The sequence below is a fragment of the Zonotrichia leucophrys genome, chromosome 3 (genome assembly GCF_028769735.1).
Source record: "Zonotrichia leucophrys gambelii isolate GWCS_2022_RI chromosome 3, RI_Zleu_2.0, whole genome shotgun sequence".
NCBI classification, from domain to species: Eukaryota; Metazoa; Chordata; class Aves; order Passeriformes; family Passerellidae; genus Zonotrichia; species Zonotrichia leucophrys.
In genome coordinates, this window is record NC_088172.1 from 85742578 (window position 1) to 85768999 (window position 26422).

General features: G+C 35.6%; 1 protein-coding gene across 1 annotated transcript in view; it reads right to left on the reverse strand.

The window, feature by feature from the left end:
• Positions 1 to 26422, reverse strand: part of USH2A (usherin) — a 374998-nt gene that overhangs the window by 229792 nt on the left and 118784 nt on the right. The window contains exons 22-27 of the mRNA XM_064709111.1: positions 15934 to 16064; positions 10079 to 10205; positions 9602 to 9703; positions 8098 to 8286; positions 7467 to 7597; positions 1255 to 1528 (exon numbers count right to left, since the gene is read on the reverse strand). Of these exons, the coding sequence (XP_064565181.1) occupies positions 1255 to 1528; positions 7467 to 7597; positions 8098 to 8286; positions 9602 to 9703; positions 10079 to 10205; positions 15934 to 16064 (954 nt within the window). The remainder of the gene's footprint in view (positions 1 to 1254; positions 1529 to 7466; positions 7598 to 8097; positions 8287 to 9601; positions 9704 to 10078; positions 10206 to 15933; positions 16065 to 26422) is intronic.

Consider the following 26422-nt stretch of genomic DNA (forward strand, 5'->3'; position numbering starts at 1 on the left):
CACTAAATGTAAATTCACGGCTGTCATCTTATTTTGTGGCATGCTGAGGAGGTTTGGTGGGAAAGAAATATTTATTGATGTGCCTTGATATGCACTTCAGACATTCACTTGATATGTAATTTTGCCCTAGATTCTTTGTTCACGTATCTCTTTGCTGCAGGAGTTGCAAATGCATCCACTCACGAGGCTACACCATCTGCTACAAGGCAACACTGACAGGGTATGACTGGCCAGCTATTTTGGGCCATAAATATTATCCACACAGAACCTGAAGGAAGATTATATTATATGTGATACCTAGAGTTGGAAGAGCACCTAAAAATATATTCTTGAAATATTCCATAGCTGTGAAATTAAAAGGTTCCTGTACAGCTCACTTGAACGTGCACATTCAGTGTGAGCTCATGCATTCAAAGACACTTAATGGATTCCCCACTAATCACTTACTGACTGATACACATTTGTCCACAGTAGCTGAAAAACACCCCATGACTGATGAACAGTTTCACAAACAATGAGAAAAGACACCCAAACAGAGCCAGTTTAGCAGACACTTTTTGCCTAGGTTTCCTACAGTAGATCCTTTTGTGGAGGCCATTAGTATCAGAATGCAATTAACGCTTCCCTCTTTTCCCTACAAATTTGACCTGTTCCAGAATAAAAGGGTCACAATGATGGCTAAATGTATGATCATCTTCCTTCCTTCTGATAGTGAGGAAAACATCATGGTAGTTGTAGCCAAAATCCAGTTTTGTTCAGGTGTTAATACTTGCTTCATTTTTTGGAATCAGTATTTCCCAAAAAAGACTAAGAAACTCTCAGCTGCTTTTCCATGGGACTGCATCCAGATTCATTACAGTGATTTAAGCTATGTTTACTGTCTCCCACTGGTTTTGTATTCCAGATCTGCAAGTGACACAAGATGATCAAGTAAAACAGATTTCTGTGAAATGGCATTCTCAGATGAAGACCTGAGATCCTCTGATTGGGCCTCTCACCTCACCATTTCCTACACTCCAGGTCCTCTCTCATCAGTCAGATTGCTTCAGATATCACTGGAAGAATTTTTATGGCCTCGCAGAAGGATCAGGTCTAAGTAAAGCTAGATGGGTAGGGATAACTAGCAGAGTCACAAGGGGTGGAAGGAAACATTCATGTTACACATCCATGAATTTAGACTATCAGCAGCAGAATGTCCACCTGGTGCATGACACCAGTTTTCAAAAATGTATGTTCTTCTTGGTGTCATCTTACCTTGTTCTAACCCCAGTTCTCTATAAATACTCTGAATCTCAGGTGGGATTCCTCCTACAAAGACAGGTGAGTTTACTTTCAGCTGCTGAACACGGGGTTCGAACGCCTGCTCTCTCAGCTCATTCATGGTGGCAGAAATCACAGAGCCCTCCTTGCTCACGGTGACTTCATTCCACTTTCCATCACAGTAAGACAGTCCCAACCAGAGATCCACTTGGGTAAAGACAACACCAGTTCTTAAGAATATGTTTAATATTCCACTTTTCAGCTCAATCTATACATTTTAAAACAGAAAAAAAATATTTTGAAGGAGACATCAAATACACAAGGACAGAAAGCTATTTTAAAAAACATAATTAAGGGAGTTCTGAATAAGATCCAAAAAATGAATTTTTTACCTTCGGGTTAATACTGTTTACATACAACATGCTAAATACAGTGCATCAGTTAATTCAGAATGTAGGAAAATAGATTTTGATTTTTTTGACAACTGACTTTGGCACTAATGTATCTAAAAAGAAAAGACAATGAACAAGGCTGTTTAGCTTTTTTTGAGAATAAGAAAACAGTACTTTATCTATCGATTCATTTTTCAGAGGAATGTAACAAGATAATAAGGAAATGAAATGTCAGACCTGATTAAGGTCTTTTTAATTGGCTGGTGAACTCAATTTCAAATTTTTCCAGCATACATTGATTCTTACATTCATACATTTCATCCTTATTCTTCTAAATCTTGTAAGAAAATAATTGGTTTTGTATGTGCTCTTTGAGATTAATGTGCCAATTCTCTAATAGAAATACATTTTACTTAAATTTTTCACTGCAGAAGTTTCCAAACGCTTTACTGCAAGACTCTTTATCCTAACTGACTCAAACACCAGTAGGCTGAGATTGTAAATTGGCACGTACAAAATACTAAACACTTTGGGGATGAACTGGAGGTTGAAAAATATGAATATTTCACAAAAAGACATTTGTGCTTCTATGCAGAATCCTTATTAAGTGAAAGAAAAAATGCAGATTTAATATTAATTCTTATCACTATTATTGACAAACTGACAAATTTAGTTTACTGATTATTTATTATATATATATATATATATATATATATATGATTATATATTACTGAATATTAATATTACAGTGTTTGTAATTGGATCATATTTCCTTAACAGGAAATACAGCAAACACCCTGACTGATCAAAGAACTCTGTGCTTGAATGCTGTGAGGAATGTGGGTCATACTCTCCACTGCACACTGACTTCTTGCACCTGAGAAAGAGGGATTTTCTTTATTTGTTTTTTTGGGACCACAACTTTTCCTATTTCCATAAGTTCAGACCCATTTACAGCTAAGGACCCCACAATACAGGTGAAGGACTGATCAAGGCACCAATGCTGATGAGAACAGCTGGAAAAGGCAGCCCATTGGACAAGTCCCTGCTTTTCTTCACTGCTGAGAATTAATATGGAGCACACTGTGCTGGTGTGAAGAAAGCATTCCAGAGGCATTAGCACAGCAGCATGCCAGCAAACCTGCCAGACCTAGGAGCCAGAGAGAGGGCATGGTCCTTGACCCAGGGTCACTACTCAGCACAACCCTCCTCCAATTTACTCATCTTGGCATAGTTTTAAAGCAGGCAGTGAATGATGCTTGTGCTTTTTGTGTTGACCTGGACTGACATTTTAAATGCCCGAGTGCAGCTAAAGATAGGAGACCACTGCTCAGTTTCAACTCTTCTGCATAGTGAAAATAGAAAAAAAGTCTAAGTCCTGCATAGATCTGAGCACAGGTACTGAGCACAGGTTTATAAAATCAATAGATAAATCGTTTGCTTTACAAAGAATTCTGGGACCACTATCAAAAAAAGTTATTTTTAATCATTATGATTTTTAATCTGTCCTTGGAAAATATATTATTACTTGAAACCAAAAATGCATGAAGATCATATTATTCTGCCAGGTACCTCAGTAGCCACCTCTCAACAGAACCAGATCTTTTGTCACAGCTCTAAACCTAAGCAGGTTTCACTTTACTTCTTAAAAGCAGGCTTGCTTTTCAGAAATTGGATTACAGAATTTCATTAGTGCTCTTCTCCATGCACACAATTCTCAGTTTCATCTACCTAAGCATGTAAGGTTGGAACTAGGAAAGCAAAAGCTTAGCCTGAATCTGGAAGATAAGAGCAGCAAGAAAGATTATTCCACAGTCCCACTAGCAGGTTGTGGTATCTCTCTAAGACTGATACAGGGACCAGCTCTGATTAATAATGTTATTAATGACCTGGGCAGTAGGATGGGGTATACTCCCAGAGAGTCTGCAGCTGGTAGCAAAGGGAGTTGCCACTGGAATCCTAGATATTTAAATCTGTTTTGAAGAACAGTACTGAGAGAGGTGGATCACAAACTGAACACTGGCCACCAATGCACCCTCAAAATAATAAGGACAAACTAGCACTGGGCTAGGTTAGAAAAAAGTTGGGCAGGGCTTCCAAGGAGATGATTCTTCCCCTCCAGTGATCATGTGTAAGAACACATCTGGACCACTGTATCCAGTTGTGGACACTTTGGTAAATGAAAGACACTGCAGCACACCAGAGTGAATCCAGTGGAGGGACACCAAGCTGGTCAGTGGTTGGAGTACCTTGCACATGAGCTCAAGCTGAAAGGACAAGGTTTGTCCAGTCTAAGAGCAAGTGAGAACTTAACTGTTCCTCTGCCTTATGAAAGGATACAGAGAAGGCAGGCCCAAGACTTTTCTCAGAGGCTCATTGTGAAAGGATGAGAGGCAAAAGACAAGTTGTAACAAGAAACAATAAGAGATCAGGGCAGGTTTCTTTGGGTGTTTTTACTTTTTTCCTATAATGAGGATGCTCAAAGATTGTAGAAGTTGGAAAGCTGTGGACTGTCCAGCTGTAGACAGATGCACACTACTCAAACAGAAAATGCCTGAAGCAACCTTATCAAACATAAGTTGATCCTGCTTTTAGCAGAGATTTGGAATAAATTACTCCAAAAGGTCCTTTCAACTTAAATGATTTTGTGGTTCTGTATTGCACTTCTCTGCAGGAACCAGTCCCTGCCTCACTCAATCTGCTTATAAACATGATTTTGAAGATGAAAGGAATATCCAGATACAGCTCTGAGAAACAAAACAGGTACGATAGAGGCTGCATTAGAGGCTGAATGACACTTTGCTAAATCTGCCATACAAAACAGTCTCAACCAATGTAGAACTAGAAGAGTGATCATGGCTTTAGCTCCTTTGAATTGCAAAGTCTTCCTGATATTCAGAAATATTAGCAGAGACAAGCAATGGACTTCAAAAAACTTGTCAAGGACAGGCAGTTCTTTAAGCCCTTTCATGGCACTTCTGCTGACATGCAGCCAATCACTCCAGTTCAAAATCTAGCTCAGTTCAGACCTGCCAGCCAGAGAGGAGAGGCCCAAACACAGACCCCTCAATAGCCTCCTCAGTCAGACACTCTAATGGAAAGGAAATAAGAATGTTTTCCTGACACCTAACAGAGAGAAATTACTGCTAACCAACAGGAATATCACCCTCACTCTCATGTGAGTACCAGTCACGTCTTTGCTAGATTTTCCAATTTGAGGTCTCAAAATTTCACATTCCATCTTAGCTCCATCACAGGTAACACTTTTATCTTGCACTCTTATTTTACTTCATGCAGATATTGAAAAGTGCAACTCTTTGGAAAATGTTCTTACAAGACTTTTTTCTTAGTTGCAGCTTTGCAGAACCAAATCATCAGTGACAATGTCTCAGGAGCCAGTTACTGGTATTACATAGAAATCTGATAGTGCTTTTGTTGCTCGTGAAGTGGTCAGCATCAAAAATCAGTCATGCAAACTTTATCAGAAGTCGCAAAATCTTTTTGTCTAATAAACCCATGAGAAATCATATGCCAGAGTGAGAGCTAGTGACTCATACCAGTATAGCTGGTCACAGTTAGCTTGTAATTATTATGCCTGGATCCAAAGATAATCAGATTGACCTCACTGGCTTGAGTTAATTCTCAGGGCATGGAAGTCATGGAAGAAGTGACCTTTATGCACAACACCTTTCCAAGACATTATTTTGTTCTTGGGCAGAAGAGGAGAAAGAGTCTTTGGCTGTTTGGTAGCAATCCAGCTGTGTGTGTAGCTGCAGTCATTCCCAAACTATAAAGCTAATAAGAGAGCTGTGACCTATGCAAAGGGAAGGGTCAGGGAATACCTGGCACTCAGGCTAAGTGGTATAGCTCATAATCTGTTTTGCTGTGCAAGTGTCTCCTGACCAAAGCTCCTAACAAAGACATCGTAGCTCATGCGCAACAAGCTACACCCCTCATTTTCACTTTCTATTAACCTCCTCTTGTGAGATCAAGTGTACAGAGAAGCCTTCTGTCATCATTATCTAGGAGCAAAACACAAAGCTGAGGGACTTGGAAAAGTGTGCACATACTCATCCTCTCTAAAATTCCTCATCTTAAGGCTATGGAGATGTTGAGTTCATGATTCAATTTAGATAAAAGAAATTTACCTGACAGGACAAATGCTAATTTTCAGAGCTAAAAATACTGTAAATATAAAACTGCCAAAAATCTGGAATTGAAAAGAAAAGGAAATTATTTGTCTAATTCCTTTGTGCTTTTGACTCCACTTTTAATTTAGTAAGTCTCCTTTTTCCTTTGTAGTCGGAATCTATTTTCTCATATTTCACAGAGCAAGAGAGAGGGACCAAGACTCACCTACTACCAGAACCTCCAGAAGAACCCTGTGAGTACTCCTCACATAAATAGTGCCCCTGTGCTGTGAATTACACACATACAACCCTTTTTTAGGGTGGGACAGCAGCATAAATGTAACATCTTATGCTACTGGCTCATGATCTCAAGGTCATTACTTCAAGGCAAAATTAAAGTAATAACTGTAAATAGCAAGACTTGCTATAGGTAGTCATGACAATTTTTTTAACTAAGGCTGCTTTTAAAAGAAGCAATAAGTTCTAGCAGAATTCAAAACCTAAGAAAAAATTATTGGCTGGCAAAGCCAATAGTACAAAAAGTAAATATGAAGTAAGTTATAATTGACCTGAAAAGGAGGAAAATATATTTATACGGTTTAGGTCAGAAGTTTAAAAGAGAAGGCCCATTAGACATATTGCCACACAATAAAACAGGTTGTGACATGACAGCCATTAGCAAAACAGCTGCATAATAAGAAATAAATAAATAAATAAAATTCAATAAAAGTGCAGAAATAGCAGATTGGGTCATAAAGAATAACAATGCTCTCAAAAATCTCTAAAATTAAATTATTGTTTCCTGGAACAACTGAAAAAATGTATTTTTTCCTATGTCATCTTCTGTAATACCTATTAGTTGGTGCAAGTATATTTGACCCACTAAGCAGTGGTAACAACAGTCTAATTATACTCAAAATCCTTGGGAAAGTAAAGTATGAAAATCCATAGTCATATAGCTAATAAAAGAATTTGAAAAACTAAACCAAACATATTAAACTTAAGCAAGATATTGGAAATGATAGAAGCAAAATAATTCTGAGCATAAACAGTTTTATTTAACAGACACTAAAAAGAAGTTTCATAGGCACTACCTCACAAATTTGCCTGATACAGGATTTGTGAAACTTCCTCTATAGTGTCAGGAAAATGATGACAGAGATGTGATGGAATTAAGCTGGAACTAACTAATTTCTGCCTGTTTCAAGTCAAAAGAAACAAAAAATATGGATTATAAAAATAAACATGTACCTTAAAGAGAAAGCTTATGAGGAGACCAGACAATTTCCATCACAGCCTTTTTGATTTATAATTTAATTGATTTTGTTTTAGTATGAGAACTGGAAAATTAGGTAAACTTTATGCTTTCCTAGAAATTAAATCAAAGCTTTTAATACATGTATTTTATTCTTTTTTCTGATCACTTCTAATCCAGTTAAGACAATAATTCTGCTTTTCATACATTTATATCTTTCTTATTTATGACATAAATAATAACAGTAACTTAAAACTTAGAATCTGTTAAAGAATTTTGGCTCCATTATAGTGTGCTATGCAAAGCACTTCAAAACTAATAAGACCTGAAAATAACTTATGGTTTGAAATTTCTTTCAGTGCTAGTTTTGCTTTTGTGGAGAAAACTTACAGGTCATGTCTAAATAGTTAATCATATTTTTGAACTTACTGCAAGATAATCTGGCCCATCTTTATTGTAAACAAACAAAAGCAACCCATTCAGTTGATCTGTTCTGAATTTGAATGAGATCTCAAATTCCAGTCCACCACTGAAAACACCCGAATGCAGCTCCAGGAACCCTTGAAAGAAGGTGAATGCATACATAAGTTAATCAAATAAGTAAATTGGTTCAAGAAATCAAAAGTAAAAACCTAGGTGCTACTTTATACTCTGACATGAAGAACTCAGGCTTCAAAATTACAGTTCACAACTTTATCATTTAGCTTTGAGGACAGTTATCAATAATGTACAGCAAGAAACCAAACCAGTAAAGTATCCTAATTTTTTTTTTACCTGGCTTTTTTTTTTTGTTGATAGGCATCTTTACGTCCCTACAAAAGTTAAAATTCACCTTTCAGACACACATCCAATCTGCATATAGTTACAGCAGCACTATCTGCAATTCCTCTTCCATTCAGCAATCTTCTGTCAGCCAAGAGACACAATTTTAAATCAACAAAAATAATCCCATATAGCTAAAGCTGCCTTGAAAAGAAGATCACTGCAACACTTTTGACACAACCACCTTCTCAATTACCTCAATAACAAATTTGGATAGAGCAATAGCACAGCGAACTACCTCTGCCAAGAAAATGGGCTCCTTTTGAGAGTCCAATGGGGCATCCTTCCCAAACATGGTAGACATTGTTTTGCTCTTCAGCATCCTGCCAGTTCAAAGATTCCCAGTTCTCAAAGGGAGTATGCACTTTTTTCAAAAATATGTCACTGAGACAGCCCACAAATCCTTTCTGGACTATACTCTTCATCCCTGCAAAAAGGAAATTTTTTTTTAAGTCAAACACCTGCAACTAAACATAGGAATTAATTTATATGTTTTCTACATGCTGTCCCTATCATATAAGTCCATGTGTGCATAGAAAACCAGCCATCAATCAGGTCATAAAGCTGGCCTCCAAGCTAAATCCAGATTTCTGAATGGGTCTAATCACTAAAGACAGGACCTACTGCTGTATAGCTGAAAAATATCAAACTTTTTGAGATTTTTGCATGCAGGTATTTTTAAATCAACAACATAAATCTACTCTATGAAAATCCAAAAAAAGCTTTCATTAAACAAAACAAAAATTCTGAAGAAAGGCATGCATGCGGTGAGCAGGAAGCAATAGGTGAGGCAGAGAAAAGCTGAGGCAGAGAAATACAGGTTTAGAAGCTTAATCAGGAAGTTTTTCCTTCCTTTTTTGTCTAAAACAAAAACCCAAAATCAACTACACTTAGCTGCTAGTCCTTCTTTATTACTGGGGGCAAAAATTCAAAACTGTTTTTATAGGTGCTCTACTCTTAAATGGTATTGATATTCAGTTTTATTTTGAATATATAGCTGGGGTTTTTGAGAGAGGCATCCTGGATTACTTTGTGAACCAATGCTTTAGAAGAACAGATGCATGTATTTCTGGTTTTAGTGCAGTGAAATAAAGAAGGAAAGAGGAAGTTGAACTCCAGTGTACCCCACATCAAGTCAACCAGATTTCACATCAGAGGCAGAAACACAAACTTAATAAAGAATCTGACTTTCAGATTAATATGAAAAAAACAGAATTCTGGATATGAATTAACTGAAAACAGCTGATTGTATACTTACATAGAAAGTCACCTCTGCCATTTTATGGCAGTTTACACATTTGGCATATATACTAAGTTTATGTATGAAAATTTATACTTATTGATTCTTTGAGAAGCCAGATATGATCCAGCTCCTCATAAATTCTGTATCTGTAAAATACAGGTATATTCATATACCTCTGAGATCAATGCAACAACTTCTGAAGGATACAAACACCAAAAAGGCCAGCATGTTGTATCCCTGCATTAAACTGGGATGCATAACCATGTGCTTAAGGTAATACAAACAATTTACACTGGTATTTTGAAGTGAATTTGGGAAATTGTATGTAAAACATACCCATAAGTTTCAAACTTACACCAGTTCTGTGTACAAAACCCACTGAAATGAACACAGACCCCAAAAAGTGCTTTCATGCTGATGAAATCAACTATATAGAGATTTCAGTCTATCACAAAAGATAAAATTTTAGAAACTGTACAGACTTATTTATCATACTTACCTTCATCCTTTCTTACAATAGTATAACCCTGTGGAAGCCCTCCAACAAAAACTCCTGTGTTCTCTCCAATAATGGTACTGCCACTAGTTGCTAAGGAAGAACCTGAACAAAATAATTTTTTATTCACATATTCAATGTTTTCAACAGATTTTCAACTCAAAACACTGGTATTTTATAAAGAGGCTAATGTGACACAATAGTCTAAGAGTTTCATAATACATACCCAGGAAATATTTGCAGCTCTATTTAACAAAAGGAGATCAAGACAATTATAAATTCACAAGCACAAAAAGACTAAGTGCTCAATTATCAAAGACTCACAGTGGAGAGATCGCTCAGATGAACAGACAAACCAGAAATGACAAAACCGTCAGAAAATGGAGTTAATTTTTTTTCTGTATGGGTGAACACAGGTAGTGAAAAAGCAAGTGAGCAATATTTTTAGTAATACCAAAGTTATTTAAATGAATTGATTACCTGTGTACTGCCCATCCACTGTGATGTTTCCCAGAGCTTGAATTCTTGTAGCAATTAGTTGGTGCCAACTGTTGTCATTATACACTTTTCCACCATCATTAGTTGGAGTGACTGCTACTGCAGATCCCTTTTTATTATAACAGAAGAATCTGATTTAGAATATTTTGAAGGTAATATTTAGAATAATATTTTACTCATTTATGACAATTTATAGCATATTACATCTAAAAATAAAGACAGCAGTCCTATGTTTAACTTCCTTTGGACTGCTGAATGATGTTTAGGACTTATTTAACCTTCTAAATTTAAACACTAAATTTAACCTTCTCAAATAATAAATGAAGGATGAAGCATCCAGTTCAGTGTCTATTAAAAATAGAAAATCCTGTGTAGTTCCTCTGATAAAGACAAGGATGAGGCACAAATTATTGAGGGTCATGTCACTCAGATTTTATTTTTTTTATTCCTTTTTTTTTAAACTATGTCTCTATTTAACTACTTCAAGGATTGCTGTGGCTGTGAAGTTTGATGGCCATGGTTCAATGTGCCATCTAGGGAGAGCAGCTGCATATCAGGATTGTTAATTGCAGCACCTGTCCATATGAAGGGATCCAAAAGAGGGGTGCATGTGTAGCACGGTGGATGCATTTTCCCTCCATGTTAACCTGGTATGAAAAGCACTAAAATCTCTAGATGAGAAAGTACCATACATTTATGGGGGTAAAAATTCATACCAAGAGATTCAGGAAAACAAAACAAAGCAAAAACACCCTCAAAACAAAATCTCAAACAAAAAAACCCAACCAAATAAACAAATCAAACTAAACAAAAAAAGCCTCAAAAGGTAGTTATTGAGGTTGCTTTTATGGTACAAGGGATGCCTGTAAAAATGTATTTAAATTCAAGGAGAATTTTTACCTGATTTTAATAATCAAATAAAAATACAACATGAAGGGTTGAATTTAAGGACATCTATTACATATACAGAGAAATCTTTTCTCAATTGCTGAGTAAGAGGAGTGTAATAGATGCAGTTACCAAACTAAATCTCAAAAATGCAAAGAACCAAACAAAATATGACATAAATTAGTATAATGATGTAATAAAAATAAAATTAATAAATTTCAAGAATTTTCTAGATATTTATATGCAAACAATCATCTAACTTGTTAATAATGCCTATAAGATTGCCTTAGGACTTTATATCATTCTTAAACTATTTGGGAACTCAACATTATTCTGCTGAATCCACCAAAGAGAATCATCTTGTACAGCAGGCAACTACTGATAGAAAAATATTTCATTATAAAGGTAATGTGCTATAATCTCAACCACTCCAGTTACTTTATGGCTTCAAAAAACAATTTCCAAAAAGTACATAAATGAGAAATTTGGTTGCTTATAATTTAGGGGCCCAGCTTATAACTTTGCAGCAACAAGCCAGACAGCTCAACAGTTTTTTTCCAGATGTTCTAGTATTATTTTTGGTCCATGGAGAAAAGCTGTTGATAGAAACAATCACCTATTTTGATTAATACTAAAACCCTTGTATGAAAATTTAGTATTCTGTCTTAAGTGATGTTCATCCATTAGAAATTGCATTTTGGCACACAGACTTATGAACCCAGAACACATTTAACATTTAGCATAGGGGACAGTCACTCTGTATCCTGTGCATCAAAATATCTATGTGATGTGCACATCTATACACAGTTAAAGAAAAAATTATTTCCTGTGAATATTTACACCACGTTTCTAGCTCCATTCAGTCAACATCCTGGTACTGAGGAGGTTTGGAGAGCAGTCCCTCTGCCCCAATAATAAGAATACAAAGCTATATATCCTTACATACTGATGGCACTTTCTCATATACTATTTTTTATTGTCTTCTCTCCTATTTCAACATTTTAATATTTTACAAACACACACATTTCATTATCGTAGTTTAATAATTAAAACCAGAACTGGTGTCATGCCCAATTAATGTGCCCTGGTAGCATGCCCATTAGTTTTTCCATTAGTGAATTCAACAATACTAATGGGATTACTAGCATGGGATGCTAATTGGGCGTGACATAAGAAACTGGCTTACTTCTTAGCATACCCTTGCTAATGATGAAATTAATGAGCATTTTATTAAATGCTGTCTCATCAAAGTGTACTTAGTTAGCGTTAAAATTGTTACAAACGATGCTGCATTCTAAAGATCAGGTGCCTGAATAAGTGGTTCTTCATATTATGTTTGCCAACAGTCTAGTGTATTAACAGTTTTATACATCAGAAACCACGTTTATTTGTAACCAATTCAATCTGGGACCACACAAGCACACGTGCTAACCTGTGCTTAATTTTGGAGGGAAGGAATGTAAAAGACACAAAAAAGTGTTCAGGGTTCAGCATGTGCTGCACTGGAGAGGCCTTTTGACACTTTTTCCATAATTACCAGAGTCACTCTGGGATCACATTCAAACAGCCTGCTACAAGATTGCTTGTCATGGATTTTGGAAATACGTATTTTGAAATCTGCATTATTTTGCTATGCCATACAATAAGTCTTAATGTTTGGTTGCTGTCAGTAATAACTGAGTAAATATAAATGATTCTGTCATACTGATGTTTACATTGAAAATCATCACAAATATGAATCTTCAGAGATACTGTCTCAGGTGCCAAAGTCTGAATGCAACAACACTTGTCCCAGTCAAGTTCTTTTAATGCTTAAACTCCTACTACTAAGAAGATGAACAAGTACTGATGTTTTGCCAGTGCCATGGAGGAAGGTCTAGTTGAGACACATAGCCAGGTATTGTCTATCTTCCTTCCTTTTATTTTGTGGAATAAAAACTTCACCCTCAGAGTGTGCCTAATACTTTGGCCTCTCCATGACAAGAACAACAAACAAGGCAATGCACACAAGGAAAGTATCTAGTGTTCCTCCTTTTTGCTACAAAATTTAGTAAATGAATCATCTTCTAAAATAGAAAAGCTGGATACAATTCCCTCCACCCTGTGAGAAGAACCTCAGTGTATCCTCAGGCTGTCCTAATCACTTAGGAAAAAAGGTGCTCCATGTTGGGCTTATATTTCCACTGTAACTGATTTCACTTGGTATAAGATATTCAGTGCTTCCCTGGGAAAAAAATGAAATTACCTCTAGCCACTGAAAGATAACCATAAATTTAGCTGGAGTTGATTGTATAATTTAGGTGTAGATGTACAGACATCATGATAAGAAGAAAAATCCACAGACAGCTGAAGCTTTACAGAGATTCTGAGTTTGGAGGAAGCTCTATAGAAAAATTTGATTGTTCCAAAAAGACTAAGGAAAAGATCAGTTTGCAAAAAAACCTCATGCTTCCTGGACCATGGATAGTAACCCACAAAGAGTGGCAGTAAAACAGTTAAGAAGGAAAAAAGAGCAGTTGCACAGCACAAAAGGGAGACAAAAAGGAACAGTCAGACAACAGCCAGATGAATGGTGGTGTACATGGAGCTCAGAGAAGTATGAATGGACACGAAGAAAAGGATTTGAAATTAACACTTAGCGAAGGAAGAAGCGAGGCTGCTGAAGGCTCCCCACCAGGAGGACTTGGCAGGACCATCCCCAGAGCAGACACAACAAAGAGAGAACGCGCGGCTGATCACGAGCAAAGATACAGCCCAGCATCCCGAAAGGGACTGAGGGTACAAATAATTAACCTGCCACAGGTCACAGCTGGAAGGGAGCACAGAATATTACACCACACTGCTGCAGATAAAAAGCTGCAGAGACACAATTGTCATCAAAAAGAACGCTGGCAATCTCTCAGAGAAGAGCATAAAGGAAGGGCCATAAATGTTTACTGTATATGTCATGACTATAATTAAAGACAAGAATGCCTATAACCTGGCTAAGACATCACTTGATGTCAATAAGAAGTAATTAAAGAATTTGCACACTAATGCAGACTGTGATGCACAAATGAAAGATTAAGAAATGCTGCTACACTACAGGATATCTGACAATGTAGGGAAGGAATAGCAAATCATGGCTAAAGAAAAAAAGAAACAACTTTGACAAAAACAAAGAAACAAATGTAATGACAGTAAGGTAGCACAGAATATTAGGGGTACAGAATATGGAAATTTTTCGATAACTCAATTTTCAGACGTAAAAGAAAAGTTTTCTACACAAAACACTTTGATGTAGGCCACTGCACCCTACTTTTGAATCTGAGAATGTACAGGAATCTCTTCCACATTATTAATGAGAAATTATAAAGTATTAGCTTTCAAGATAGTAAATCAACTATTAAGACCTACACTGCTCCTGGATACCTTGAATGACAGCTTTTTTTTTTTTTTCTCTAAACAGCAATTGAAGCACTGAAGCAGCACCACAGGCAGCACCATAAGAGGAAACTATTGAAATGATGAGCCTAAAATAAGCATGGAAGAGTTGCCTGATTCAAATGAAATAAAAAGATAAAGAAAGACACATTCATGAAGAAGTAATCTGTTAAAATTCAGGACAGTAACTGTTGAAAATATTACATGAACTGAGAAGCTCTAAGGACTGAATATGAGACCTGCTGGGATTTTTTACTGTTAAGAGATAGGTGAAAAAAGTGGGGGAAAAATTAAAGCCCCAAAGCAGCCACTCTTCCATCTCTCCCTCTTCCCATTCCCCTGATACTGTGAATTCAAAGAAATAAAATATCTTCTAGGGAATGATTTAAACAACTTAACATGAAGCTACTTTAAAAGAAGCAAATCTGAAAGAAGGATTAGGAATACTACTGGAGGCATTAAAATGTCAGTTGAAAGACAGCCACTCCAATTAACCATCAAACAACAACAAAAAATCTAAATAAACCTCAGAAGATCTTGCAAGCGAAATAAAACTTTCCTTTCAGTTAAAAGAAGGTATAGGTGTAAGAGAGCAAAAATAGAACTAGTCCCTATTAAAATGTTTATGAGGACAATATTAACAACATTAAGCTGGGCCCCAAAATTTGAAGTACACGATAAGATAAACCCTGCGTGTAAATGCTGTAGAATTAATAGAAATGTGTATGTTGGGCTTAGAAGCAGATTTAACATTTTCTAGCATTGGGATCACATACAAGTCTGCTTCTGTGCAGCACCTTGCTTCTCCTATAGGTGTTTCACTACTGCACAATACCTTCACGTGGTCACAGAGTGACTGTGGCAGAGCTCAGGAGGCAAAGGTTAAGAGTGGGTCAGAAAAATCTGATAATTATTTAGTTTCTTGCATATTTATGAAATATAAGTGAGGCCATAATGTTTTTTAATTCCATAAGGAGATCCAGTTTTGGGGTGCCCAGAAAACACAAAATACCCAAACAGAAATGCAAGGCATTGTGGCCTTACTTTTTGTTTTGTTGCTACTTCTCTCATTTATATTTTTGCATAATGGTGTCATGCTGATCTCTATAGGGGAACAGTCTCAAGACTAAAGGCTTAAAAATAATTGACTAGCATTATATAAACTTACTAACTAATTCAAAACTTAGTCCTGAGCAACTTTGAAATATTGTTAGTTTAAGCTGTAGTGGTGTTAAGTGGCACTGACAAAAAACCTCACTCATAAAAATGCAAAAAAACCCATCTTATATTGTGGCATACCCGACAAAAAATCAGCAAAGATTTAGTATTTCAGTTTTTCTCTACTCACAATCTCTAGTTACCTATGGGTTCTGAGAAGCAAGTTAGCTTGTATCAATTAAATTTAAAAAACAAACAAACAAAAACCAACCCCAAAACAAAACAAAAAATCCCCAAGGATAAGCATGTAAAAAGTACAAAGATAAATTATACAAGCAACTTTTATAGGATCCTGTCTTTTATTGTACCTGTGGATCAAAAAGAAAGTAAGGACGCCCACTCTTCAGCTGCAGTGCAATGTACTCCTCCTGATTGCCAGGTGATGCAGAGAAAAACATCAAACCATCAGGCTCCTGGGTTCTAAAGTTCACTTTAATACCTGGTTAAAAAAAAGTAAATAGATGGTTAATGCCAAAAGTAGCTCTTGTAAGTTACAACAACATTTACAAACAAAATATCATTTTAAAAACAGCAGCAACATCACAAAGCAAAATCATGGAAGTTCTGTTCACCTAAACCCTTGCTACAAATTGAAAGAGAAATTTTACTAATCCAGATGGAGGCAGCCCTTGAGAGAAATTTCTGTGAGCCCTTATTCATCTCTAAAAAAAAGACATGCAATTGTGACTAATGTTGTTTAGTAACTTCTTTCTTAGGAAAACATAATTCAGATATTAGCATAATATTCTAAAAGTCGATGTTTTACATGTGGATTTTCATTTGTCACTTAACATTTCTATAGGTAAAACAGAAATGAGGTTTCTGCATGCAAGGATTTGAACAAATAGTAGGGTTTTGGTTCCAAAAGATATATGTATGTGTTTATATGTAAATTTTACTTATTTTATAAATGTCATATCTAAGTGCACAAAGAACACATGGAAAAGAAGTAGTTTTCCAACAAAAATTGGAAATATCCAAAGGAGTAATGGATGAACTAAGCTTCATTAAGGACTTTCCAGATCATTATCAATAGTCCTCCATTTAGTTTCTGATAAAATCCCTGAGTGTGTGGTAGAGCCATGCTTTTCCTGCAACAATATTTTGCAAAGGGAAATGAAAAGGCAGTAATAGCAACATCCACCTACTCTATACACTTCCATGACATTTCTGTATAAGGTGCTTTACAAAACAAGGTAAGTAACTGGATTTTACCCAACTCTATCAAACTAGCCAGTATTTTCCTTATTTTATGACAGGCAGAAAACAATAAATTACTAAAGATTTTATTGCAGACAGCACCTACATTTAAAAAAAATAAAACTCATAATTCTGAAACACATTCATATGAGATTATGCTTGTACCTGAAAGAAATATCCTTTGGCCTCAATACCTCATTCCATCCAATGTTTTCATGTAAATAACATGATGCAGTCACAGACACAAAGCAATGAGAATCAGTCCTGCTATTAAAACACCTGCAAAAAGCAGTTGCACACAAGTAGCTCCTGCACATGAGAAAACTCAGCCAACAGTGTCCCCAGTTAAGGAAAAGCACAGCTTTGCCTGGCTCAGAAATGAGCTCTTGCACTACTGTGAGGTTTCCAGGTACTTCCAGCTGCAGTATCTGCTGGAGAGGCTGAGACTGATGGCCTCTAATCCCAGCAATGGGGAGCACAGCTAATTTAACAAGCTGCCAGTATTTTCATGAAGCTGCCAAAAGACATTTCTGAAGACCAGAGGATCCTTCCTTACACCTGATGCAGAAGGACTAACACAAACAAAATAATTTACTTTCTGCAAAAACACCATACATTCTTTCATAATATTGTGTTATATTGTACATATACATTCTTGTATAATATTGTGTTAGAAAATATAAATTAAATGGTTCATAGCAGCAAAATTGCAGTAATTACAGAAGTTTTCAACTGTTATGCAGAAGCCTTCTTTTTCTTTGGATATTGAAGAATCCTGCTTGTAGCTTTATAGAAATTATTGATGAGTCAGGAGCCATTATTTTCTTCTAAATTAATTTGCCACATATTAAAGAACTAAGAAAAGGACTTCATCCCTTTAAGTTCAAGGGTCCTTGGAATTTCTCATGAGATAAGGAAGTTCAATATTAATAATTTCTCATGTTTCTAGAAGTGATTACAAGAGAGAAACCAAATAGTAAGAAAACTGCTGTCCCACAGACAATATTTTCACTGCACGATAAAAAACTTGTGAAATTAATATTTTTCACAAGAACACAGTAATTAATGCTGGACCTCCAGGTCAACACAAAGCATACCCAGAAGCCCATTCAGACTGGTAGCAACTACATACATGCCACTTTTCTCTTTTAGTGACATAGAACACTGGAAATGGATTTACTTCATTTGGACAGAGAAATCTTTCCTTCCAACATCTGAGAAGTTTCACAGAACTTGAAAACCACATTGTATTACGAAGCAAAAATTCTTTTTTTTTTTCATACCTAGGGGGAGGGTGAGATATTTTTCAAGTTTCTCAAAGACTCGTGTCTATTATTTCAAAATGCATGTCTAAAATCTTAATTTCAATGTTAAATATAACATATAAATAGAAACACAAATAAAGTGGTGACATTACAATTACTTCTGTAATTTGTCATATACAGAAACTGCATCTCAGCCACACTACTCATGCTACTAAATCTTGGATGGAAAACATGACCATCTGTGGGGCATAGTAGGAAGGTACTTTTAACCAACTGAAACTTGAACTGCAACTCAAGAATTCACCTAACATGCTTGCTTGTGTGACACAAATTGTTCCACAAGAACTTATAATTTCTAGGATAAAAACCAACAGGAAATTCTACTACAAATTAAACATTTATGTATGCCATTCAAATAAATTCTTTCATTCCATTTCAAATTATAGTTGCAATTGGAGAAGCTGTCAGAATTCCTTTAATTATAAATAAAGAAATTTATTTAATTTCTGTAATTGAATTTCTTTAATTATAATGGCATCACACAAAAAATAATACAAGCATTGTATATAATGAACATAAAAGATGAAAAGAAGACTACAGAGTAATAAAAAGGACAAGTAAAATAAATTAGTAATTGTTAGCATTAGTGTTTTCAAATATCCCAAACTCTATTGGGCAGACTAACCTTCTGTCAGGATCTACATACTTTCAACTTATGCAGCAGTAGATTGGGACTGGATTTCTGTCCTAGTTTCAAAGATGGCACACCCAGGTTAGACTGGGAATAAGACTGAAACATGACCAATGCAGGCATTTTCAAATGCATCCAAATGAGACGCAACATCAGCACGTTACCCTGCAAGGGACACAGCTCTGAGAGTCCCTTTCAGGAACAGGCTGACATTACAAGTAAAATTATATAATATTACTCTAATTTTTGATGTGCCAGAACACAAAAATTTCTTTTTTTGTTCAATAAAGAAAATGCATATGGTGGGATTTTTCTTCCCCCTTTTTGTTTTCTTCATGCAAGTTTAGCAAGGCTCAGAACTTCAGCAGCATTTCACATTCAGACTACCTGGATCCAGATTCTTCTAGCACATTTCAGTATGATTTACAAGACCAGCACAAAAGTATTTAAGAGGCAGAAATATGCTCTTGAGATGTTGACTGCATTTCTGGCAAGTTTACAGAGCACACGGGATTATTTTGAGTTTAGAAGAAGCAGTTGGCAGTCAGCAGGAAAATAATAAATTAGAAACAGTTCCTAGATTAGCATAACATATACTAATAATTTATAACTATTACAGCAATAAAATTCATTTCTGACTAATGCAAAACCCTTTTTTCTTGCAAAATAAAAAGTTTAAAATAGATTTTATTTGACCAAGAAACCATTCACCCAGAATATAAGGGTAACAACTTGCTGTAACATATCTTTCCAAATGAACTGAACTGAGTTTAGTTTTCCTAAAAAAAGGTTTCTAAAAAGTCAAAACCATTTCAAAATACAAAAATATTCAGAGTCCTCAAAAACTGTGTTTTGACTTTTTGGTGAAGAGTAGAGGGGAGAATGTAGGCAGGGAGGCAAGACAATTGAAATCATCTTTTGCAATAACACTTGAGAGATTTCAGCAAAGTAACCTACTTAAAAATTAATCTTGTCCCAACCATTCAGCAAAAAATACCTGTAAAGTACCTTTCTCTAAAACTAGATATTCAGAGTTGAAAATAGCTAAAAAGTAGAAGTTATTATAGTCATTAAATACAAAGAAATTATCTACAAAAGTCTCAAGACTCTTCACCGAAACTTACATATAACCACATGAACAATTCTATTCAAAAGTACTAAGAATAGTCACATAAATAGATTTCCAACCTTGTCAGTGATCAGCAAGGCTAATTTTAGCTTAATTTTCATAAATACATCAAATCTCAACCCATATGAGCAAGATATATAATAACAGGATTAATACCTCAGCATATTACGGATAATTTCCTTGCAAACATAGGAAGAAAATAAATGGAAAAGAGCATACATTACAATCGGAAAAATAAAAAAGATGAAATCTGCCAAATACCTTGAAAATCAAAAAGCAATTTCAAAAATGAGTTCTGCAAAATCTATGAAGCACATCCATTTCCAGTGATTTTTTCCCAAAATTGTACAATTGTAAGAACATAATTTGCATTTCCATTTTACTTATATTGTTATAGGAAATGGTTTCAATAATTATATAATTGCACATTCTAATGAACACAAAATTGTTGGCAAAGAAAGTGATCACTTTATGCTCACTGAGAGCCTTATTTGTGCATAATGACAGCTAAAATGAACAGAAATTGTATATAAAATTTTGACAACAGCATTAGGCTCTCAGCAGTCCCTTCAGGATGACAAACCTTAAGTGTTTATTTAACATTAAGACTGTATACAAATGCACTTGCCTAATCAAAATACATTTTTCCATAGAAATTATAAACAAAAATCTGTTTTTAACTAGGAATGGGAGAGATGGAGAGTAAAAAATCTCAGTTGCTATGCACCTCAATAGCATTTTGTTGTTATTCTCTCTGTGAGAGTGATACCTCTTGTCATCACAACAGCTAAAAGAGACAATTATTTTTTAATATATTTTTTTATATATAAGAAAACACATCTGAGGGAAAAAAATTAGAAGAAAGACGTAACAAAAACTGATCAGTTTCCAAAGCAGTTTCATTTAATGGATAGTGGAATTGGAAGAAAAGAAGAAACTCAGAAGAGACTCCCTGGACATAGTTATGAAGATCCTCTGCTGAATACAAGGTCTTCTCCACACTTTGTGTGGGCCTATAGCTTCCTGGATTTTATTGAGAGAAAAAGACAGAAGGTCTTCTTCCCAAAGCTGTGCAAGACCTGTTGTTTTTCATACAGGATCAGGCTTCATTTTTCAAAGTGCATTTTCAAAGTGCATCATCACTAACATTACACTAAGTTAGTCATTCCATTGATGAAGTAAATCCTCCTCATTTTTAAGCTGCTTTAGGTTTTTTTTAGAAATATAAAATATATATTTAAAAGCCACATACATATGTACATATCATATGTTTACACACATATGTATCTGTATAAACTCACATACATAAAATTCCCAAACTTTTTCCCAAACTGAAACTGGACTCCCTTGCCTTTTGTGAGCAGACTAAAAGCAAGAGAATCTAAAAATCCATGGTTTCTAAATTAGACTGTACAAAAGAACTGTACTTGAAAAAGTCTAATTTTATTCAGAATTGACTCAACATGAAGAATTTTTTTTAGGTATTCTTAATACATCAAACTGCCAAAAAGCTAAATCAAACTAAAATGTTGAGCAAGCATAAACACAGAGTATGGTGAGTGAATGAAAGGAGAAAAAAGATAACACTTTTGGTGGAAATCAACAGTCAAGCAAAACCCCAAATCCTCTTGATGAGATCTGAGTGTTTCTTTTACACTAAAATGACTAATTTGATACCTGTTTTTTCTTATTTTGCTTGCTACCCCATTATACCCACTACTGGTAAAACAAACAGGACATTTTAGCTTTAATCTTCTTACTACATAACCCAAATAACTTCAGTCATGTTTGCATTAATGCTGCATTAATCATGTTGTTGCGTATTAATGAGTTTTCGGGCTATGCTAATTACTGTCATAGATTCTGCAGCAGCCCATTAAATATACAAATTACAGAATTAAAGAGCCAGAGCTCTTCATGATTAATCTTTAAATGGAGAAAAACTAATGATGTCTGTACAAAGTTTCCCTCCACTTTTGGCTGACTGAGCCCAATGAACAATCAATTAGATTATTTGAAGAATAAGAATACTGCTCATACTAAAAGATATGTTATGCTGTTTTTCTATGCAGAAGACACACATTTGTAGGTCTCCATCAAATGCATTTCTGTAACATATTCCAGGCTTTAAGGTCTCCCAAAGTGTTGCATGGGGAAAAAACTTATGGATACTCCAATTCATTACTCCATACTCATAGGAATCTGCTGGTTCCATATGAATACAGTAAATCAATCTTCTCCTTTTAGCAAGGACACAAGTCCTGCTACTACCCAGTAGAAAAGATTTACAGCAAACCTTGGTGAAAAGAAAGCCAAGATAAGTTTAAAGTCATTTGATAAGATTTGATGTATTAGTAGCACTTTATCCCCTCACTAACAGAGTGATGCTTTGTCAGGAATAGTGCAATACCTAGTGGTTAAATCAAGAGATTCAGAATTAGGAGACCTTGGGTCTGTACTCAGCCAATGACTGGGGCATGTCACCTGAGAGCCATCACTTAAAACACGTTCCTTCCATTTTCCTCCTTCCTGAAGAACAGTGGCCAATATAGCTTGTTTAAGGTTCTATAATGCTTGAAAAATTCATTACTGTTTTGTCCTCCACATCCTAATACACAGATAAAATCAAAATGCCCACATGTACTCAGAAAAGTTACCTAGAGACTAGGCATTTACTGACATTTGAGAGACACCAATAGTTCCAAAACAGGGGATTAGTTCAGCTTCCTCCAAACACTGCACACCATGCAGAACATCACAAGACTTCCTGAAAGAGAAAATTCTCAGTCTGTAGTAATATTATGCTGCCCATCAGTAGGTGCAGTTCAGAATTAACTGGCTTTTCCAGGCCTGTCCTATCACTTCTTCATACAATGAAAAAATAAATAAACCCTATTTTATACATTAAAGTATTTATATTTATACAAAGTAATTCTTTAAGAAAAAACAAATCTGCTCAGGGCAAGATTGATCATGGTATGAGAATACTTTCATACGAATTGAAAAAGACTGGTTTACTAGAATTAGTGAACAAGGAAGAGGATGTAATACAAACATTTGAGATTTCTTAGGAAAGGCAGTTAGGGAGCAGAGAAGCTGTCCAACACACACTCAACACATAAACAGGACCATTTAAGGGAAGTAAAAAGAGCACTTAAGGGAACTAAAAAGAAAGTTCAAAGCAAAAACGTGGCTTTTCACAGGTACCGTACAACTTTCTCAGTGAAAATAGAAAGATAATTTAGACAATATTAAAAATATTGGCACGTTATCTAAGAAATTGGCAAGATGTAAGAGAAACTGGTTAGACTGCCTACCTAGATTTATCTAAACAAAAAAATGAAGGCCTCAGAAAAACATGAGACATCAGGGTGAAACCAGATAGGAGGATGCAGGTGATGCCATTATCTGTGAGCATCCTCTGTCATTAGAGTCAACAGTCAGCTCTTTACACAGTCTTTTAAGCAATACTATCATTAAAGAAATTAGTGACCTGCCTCGAATTCATTTATTAAGGATGTCTATGAAGAGAATTCATAACTGTTTTCCACTATGTACATTGGGAAAGTAAAGAATGAGCATGCCATCCCACCAGCATCACCTTCTCAAAGCACACATACCAGAGTAGAAATAAAACTCTAATTTTGAAACTCACAGAATCAAATGCTGCTTGGTGTGAGGATCAGCTGCACATTTGTTTCTGTGCTGCTCAATACTGAAGTGAAATATGAACTAAGAGGAAACATCAGTCCAAATTTCACTTAATGCTTTCTTTGATGTTGATGCCCATCAAGCAGAATCTGAAAATTTTACTCAAACATGAGCTCTCTCAAACATTTTAAATTATTTATCTTTATTTATTCATTTTTGAAGCCTAGAAAAGTTCGAAAGGCACTGATTTTGTTAGAAAAGGAAGAAAATAGTTTCTAGGAATAAGAGTCCTTTATGAGCAATTTCATTAATTCAAAGGTAGATATTTAAAGAATGGAAACAGAGGAAAGCATTCATCTTCATTTTAACATAAATTCTTTAGAGAAAGAACTGTATTCTGTTACCCATATGCGAATTAGTGCATAAAAAAGGTCATCTTATGCAACAAGGGTAAGGTGGGAGAGGCTTCTAGGTGTTAATGCAATGCAAATCATAATTACTAGAAATATGATGACAAGAAGAATCACTTCAAAGATTTACAACAGTGCAATCTATAAAAGGTCAACATCACAGTGAAATCAGAAATGAGCTTGAGGTCAGTAGTTGTAAATAGCATTGCAATTATAAGCCTTTAGTTAGTATTTCCAGCAGTAGTACAAATGTAACACTGCACAGATAGTAACTTAACTGATCAAGGGAAAAGAGTTAGATTACAACTGAGTAAAATGTAAATACATCAAAATTAAAGTCAGTGTAATGATCTGAAACACAGCAAATGCAGACAACCGAGCACTAGCCAAGGCAGAATCCATCACAGCACCTCAGAAGCTGAAAGCACAATAATGTGGAAATCCTGCAGCAAGTAAGGAGCGTTATTGATCAGAGAGTGCACATAAGGAACAGAATAATAACTAAAATAAGCTGATGAGTGTCTGGAGGAATACTAGAGGACTAAAATGGAAATGTAGCAAGGAGGCAAAAAACCAGAAAAACTTACAGACAGAAATACAACACCACAGAGCAAACACTCAGCAAAAAGTATAGATTAAAGTTACAAACTCAGCAACAAATGCTACTCATGGTAGAACTGAGAATAAAAAAGCTAACAACATATTCAAGTTAATGCAGCAATTTAAGGTAAAGCAGCAAACTTCAAAAAAACTGTCAAATTAAGAATTAACTGAAAGGAATACATAATATTTTCATCTAGTTGTATTTGCAGCAGTATTTTCCCTTGAGTATTCTTCACACAATACCCTTTTCCAGAGGAAGCCTAAAAGTGGTTTTATTTGTAGGGACTAAGCTCAGAAAAGGATTTCATTGGAATGATCAGGTACAAGCTTTATTTATGGACATATAAGTAGCTGTGAGGGTTCTCTCATTGCCTTCTAAGCTATTTACCATCTAATGGAACTACAGCTTGAGCATGCAGCAAGTCCTGCTTTGGAAGCGTTAATAATATTGCATTACATTTTGTTCTGTTACTCCTGTGCCTCTGTACCCAGGAACTGCACACCCTGTGAATTAAGTGTTTTATGGGGTTTGGCATGAAATGTTCACTGAAAACATATCCAAACACTTTGTAGCAATTATGCAGAACATTTTACTTAAAATATGATCTGGAGCTACCCAACCACTGTCTGCAATACCTTAGTTTCAGTGAAAGCACAGCCCTTACAGATCAGGACAGAACAGAAATAGAAAAGTTCAGCCCAACTTCTCCCATGCTGAACATGTAGATGATAGCATTTTTCACTCTAGGACTCAGATACTAGGTGAAATCAGTTTATTCAAAATGTAGTCCTGGAACATGAGAACAAAGTACATCTGCTCCTTTTTAGTGTAAACCCCTTTTCATTCTAGTGTTAGGGCCTTGCCTAGATTACTAGTCTCTATCAAGAGTTAATTATGTCCTTAATATGAATTTCAGAATAAACCAGAGTTTGTATCTGCTTAATCAGGAAAAAGGTCTACTGACTTCAGTGAGAAACCTACCTGAGGCAGAGTTTATTTTACATTTGCTTTGAATTGTTTAAATTCATGAGAGGAATGCAAAATAAATTCTAAACCAGAAGGCTGCTAAAATATAATCTACACAAAAAAATAGGAGATGCAAGTTGGAAAGTTGTTACCAAATTCAAGTCTCAAAAGTAGGAAATTCTGCTGAAGAAGGGTAATATGCAGGATATGCAAGGGAAGCTGCAGCTGAAGGACTTGAGAAAAGAAAAAGCCAAAGGTATGCAATTTACCTTTCCTTTCACAGAACATTTCTTGTGGACCATTTAAGTTAGTACCACTTCAGGAAGTGTGACTTGATAGCTGATTTTGTAGTATTTGTAGTTGTACTGTGAACTAGTTTTAGGTTACTATTTTTATCTTTGCCTTGAATGGTTTATGTATGTTTCATTACCTGGTTATGATTTGCAATTTGTACTAACACAGTTCTGCTCACTTCTAGTCCACTTCCACCCTCACCTTGGTCCAAATATTTGTGCAATGTTTTGCCCCTCTGCTCCACCCATCTTCTCTCTTCTTTAACCTTATCTACCCTACTTTCTGCCCATTTTTGCCTTTCTGCTATATTCGCCGTCCTTCCCTTTTGCACTGTTTGTTTCTTCTTCTTCCCCATTCACCTCCCCACATCTTTTCTGCTGTTCTGTCTGCCCAGCTCCATCTGCCTTTCTTAGACATTCTCCATCCTTCCCTGACCTCCTCCATTATTTGTAACCCTGAAAGATAGCCTTGGCCCTGCTGTCTTTAAATGATCATGTCAGGGCAAGAAAGCCAACAGGATAAAGCCAACATACTGGGTCTGTTACTGTAAAAGTTAACTACTATGCACTATCTAGAATATAAACAGA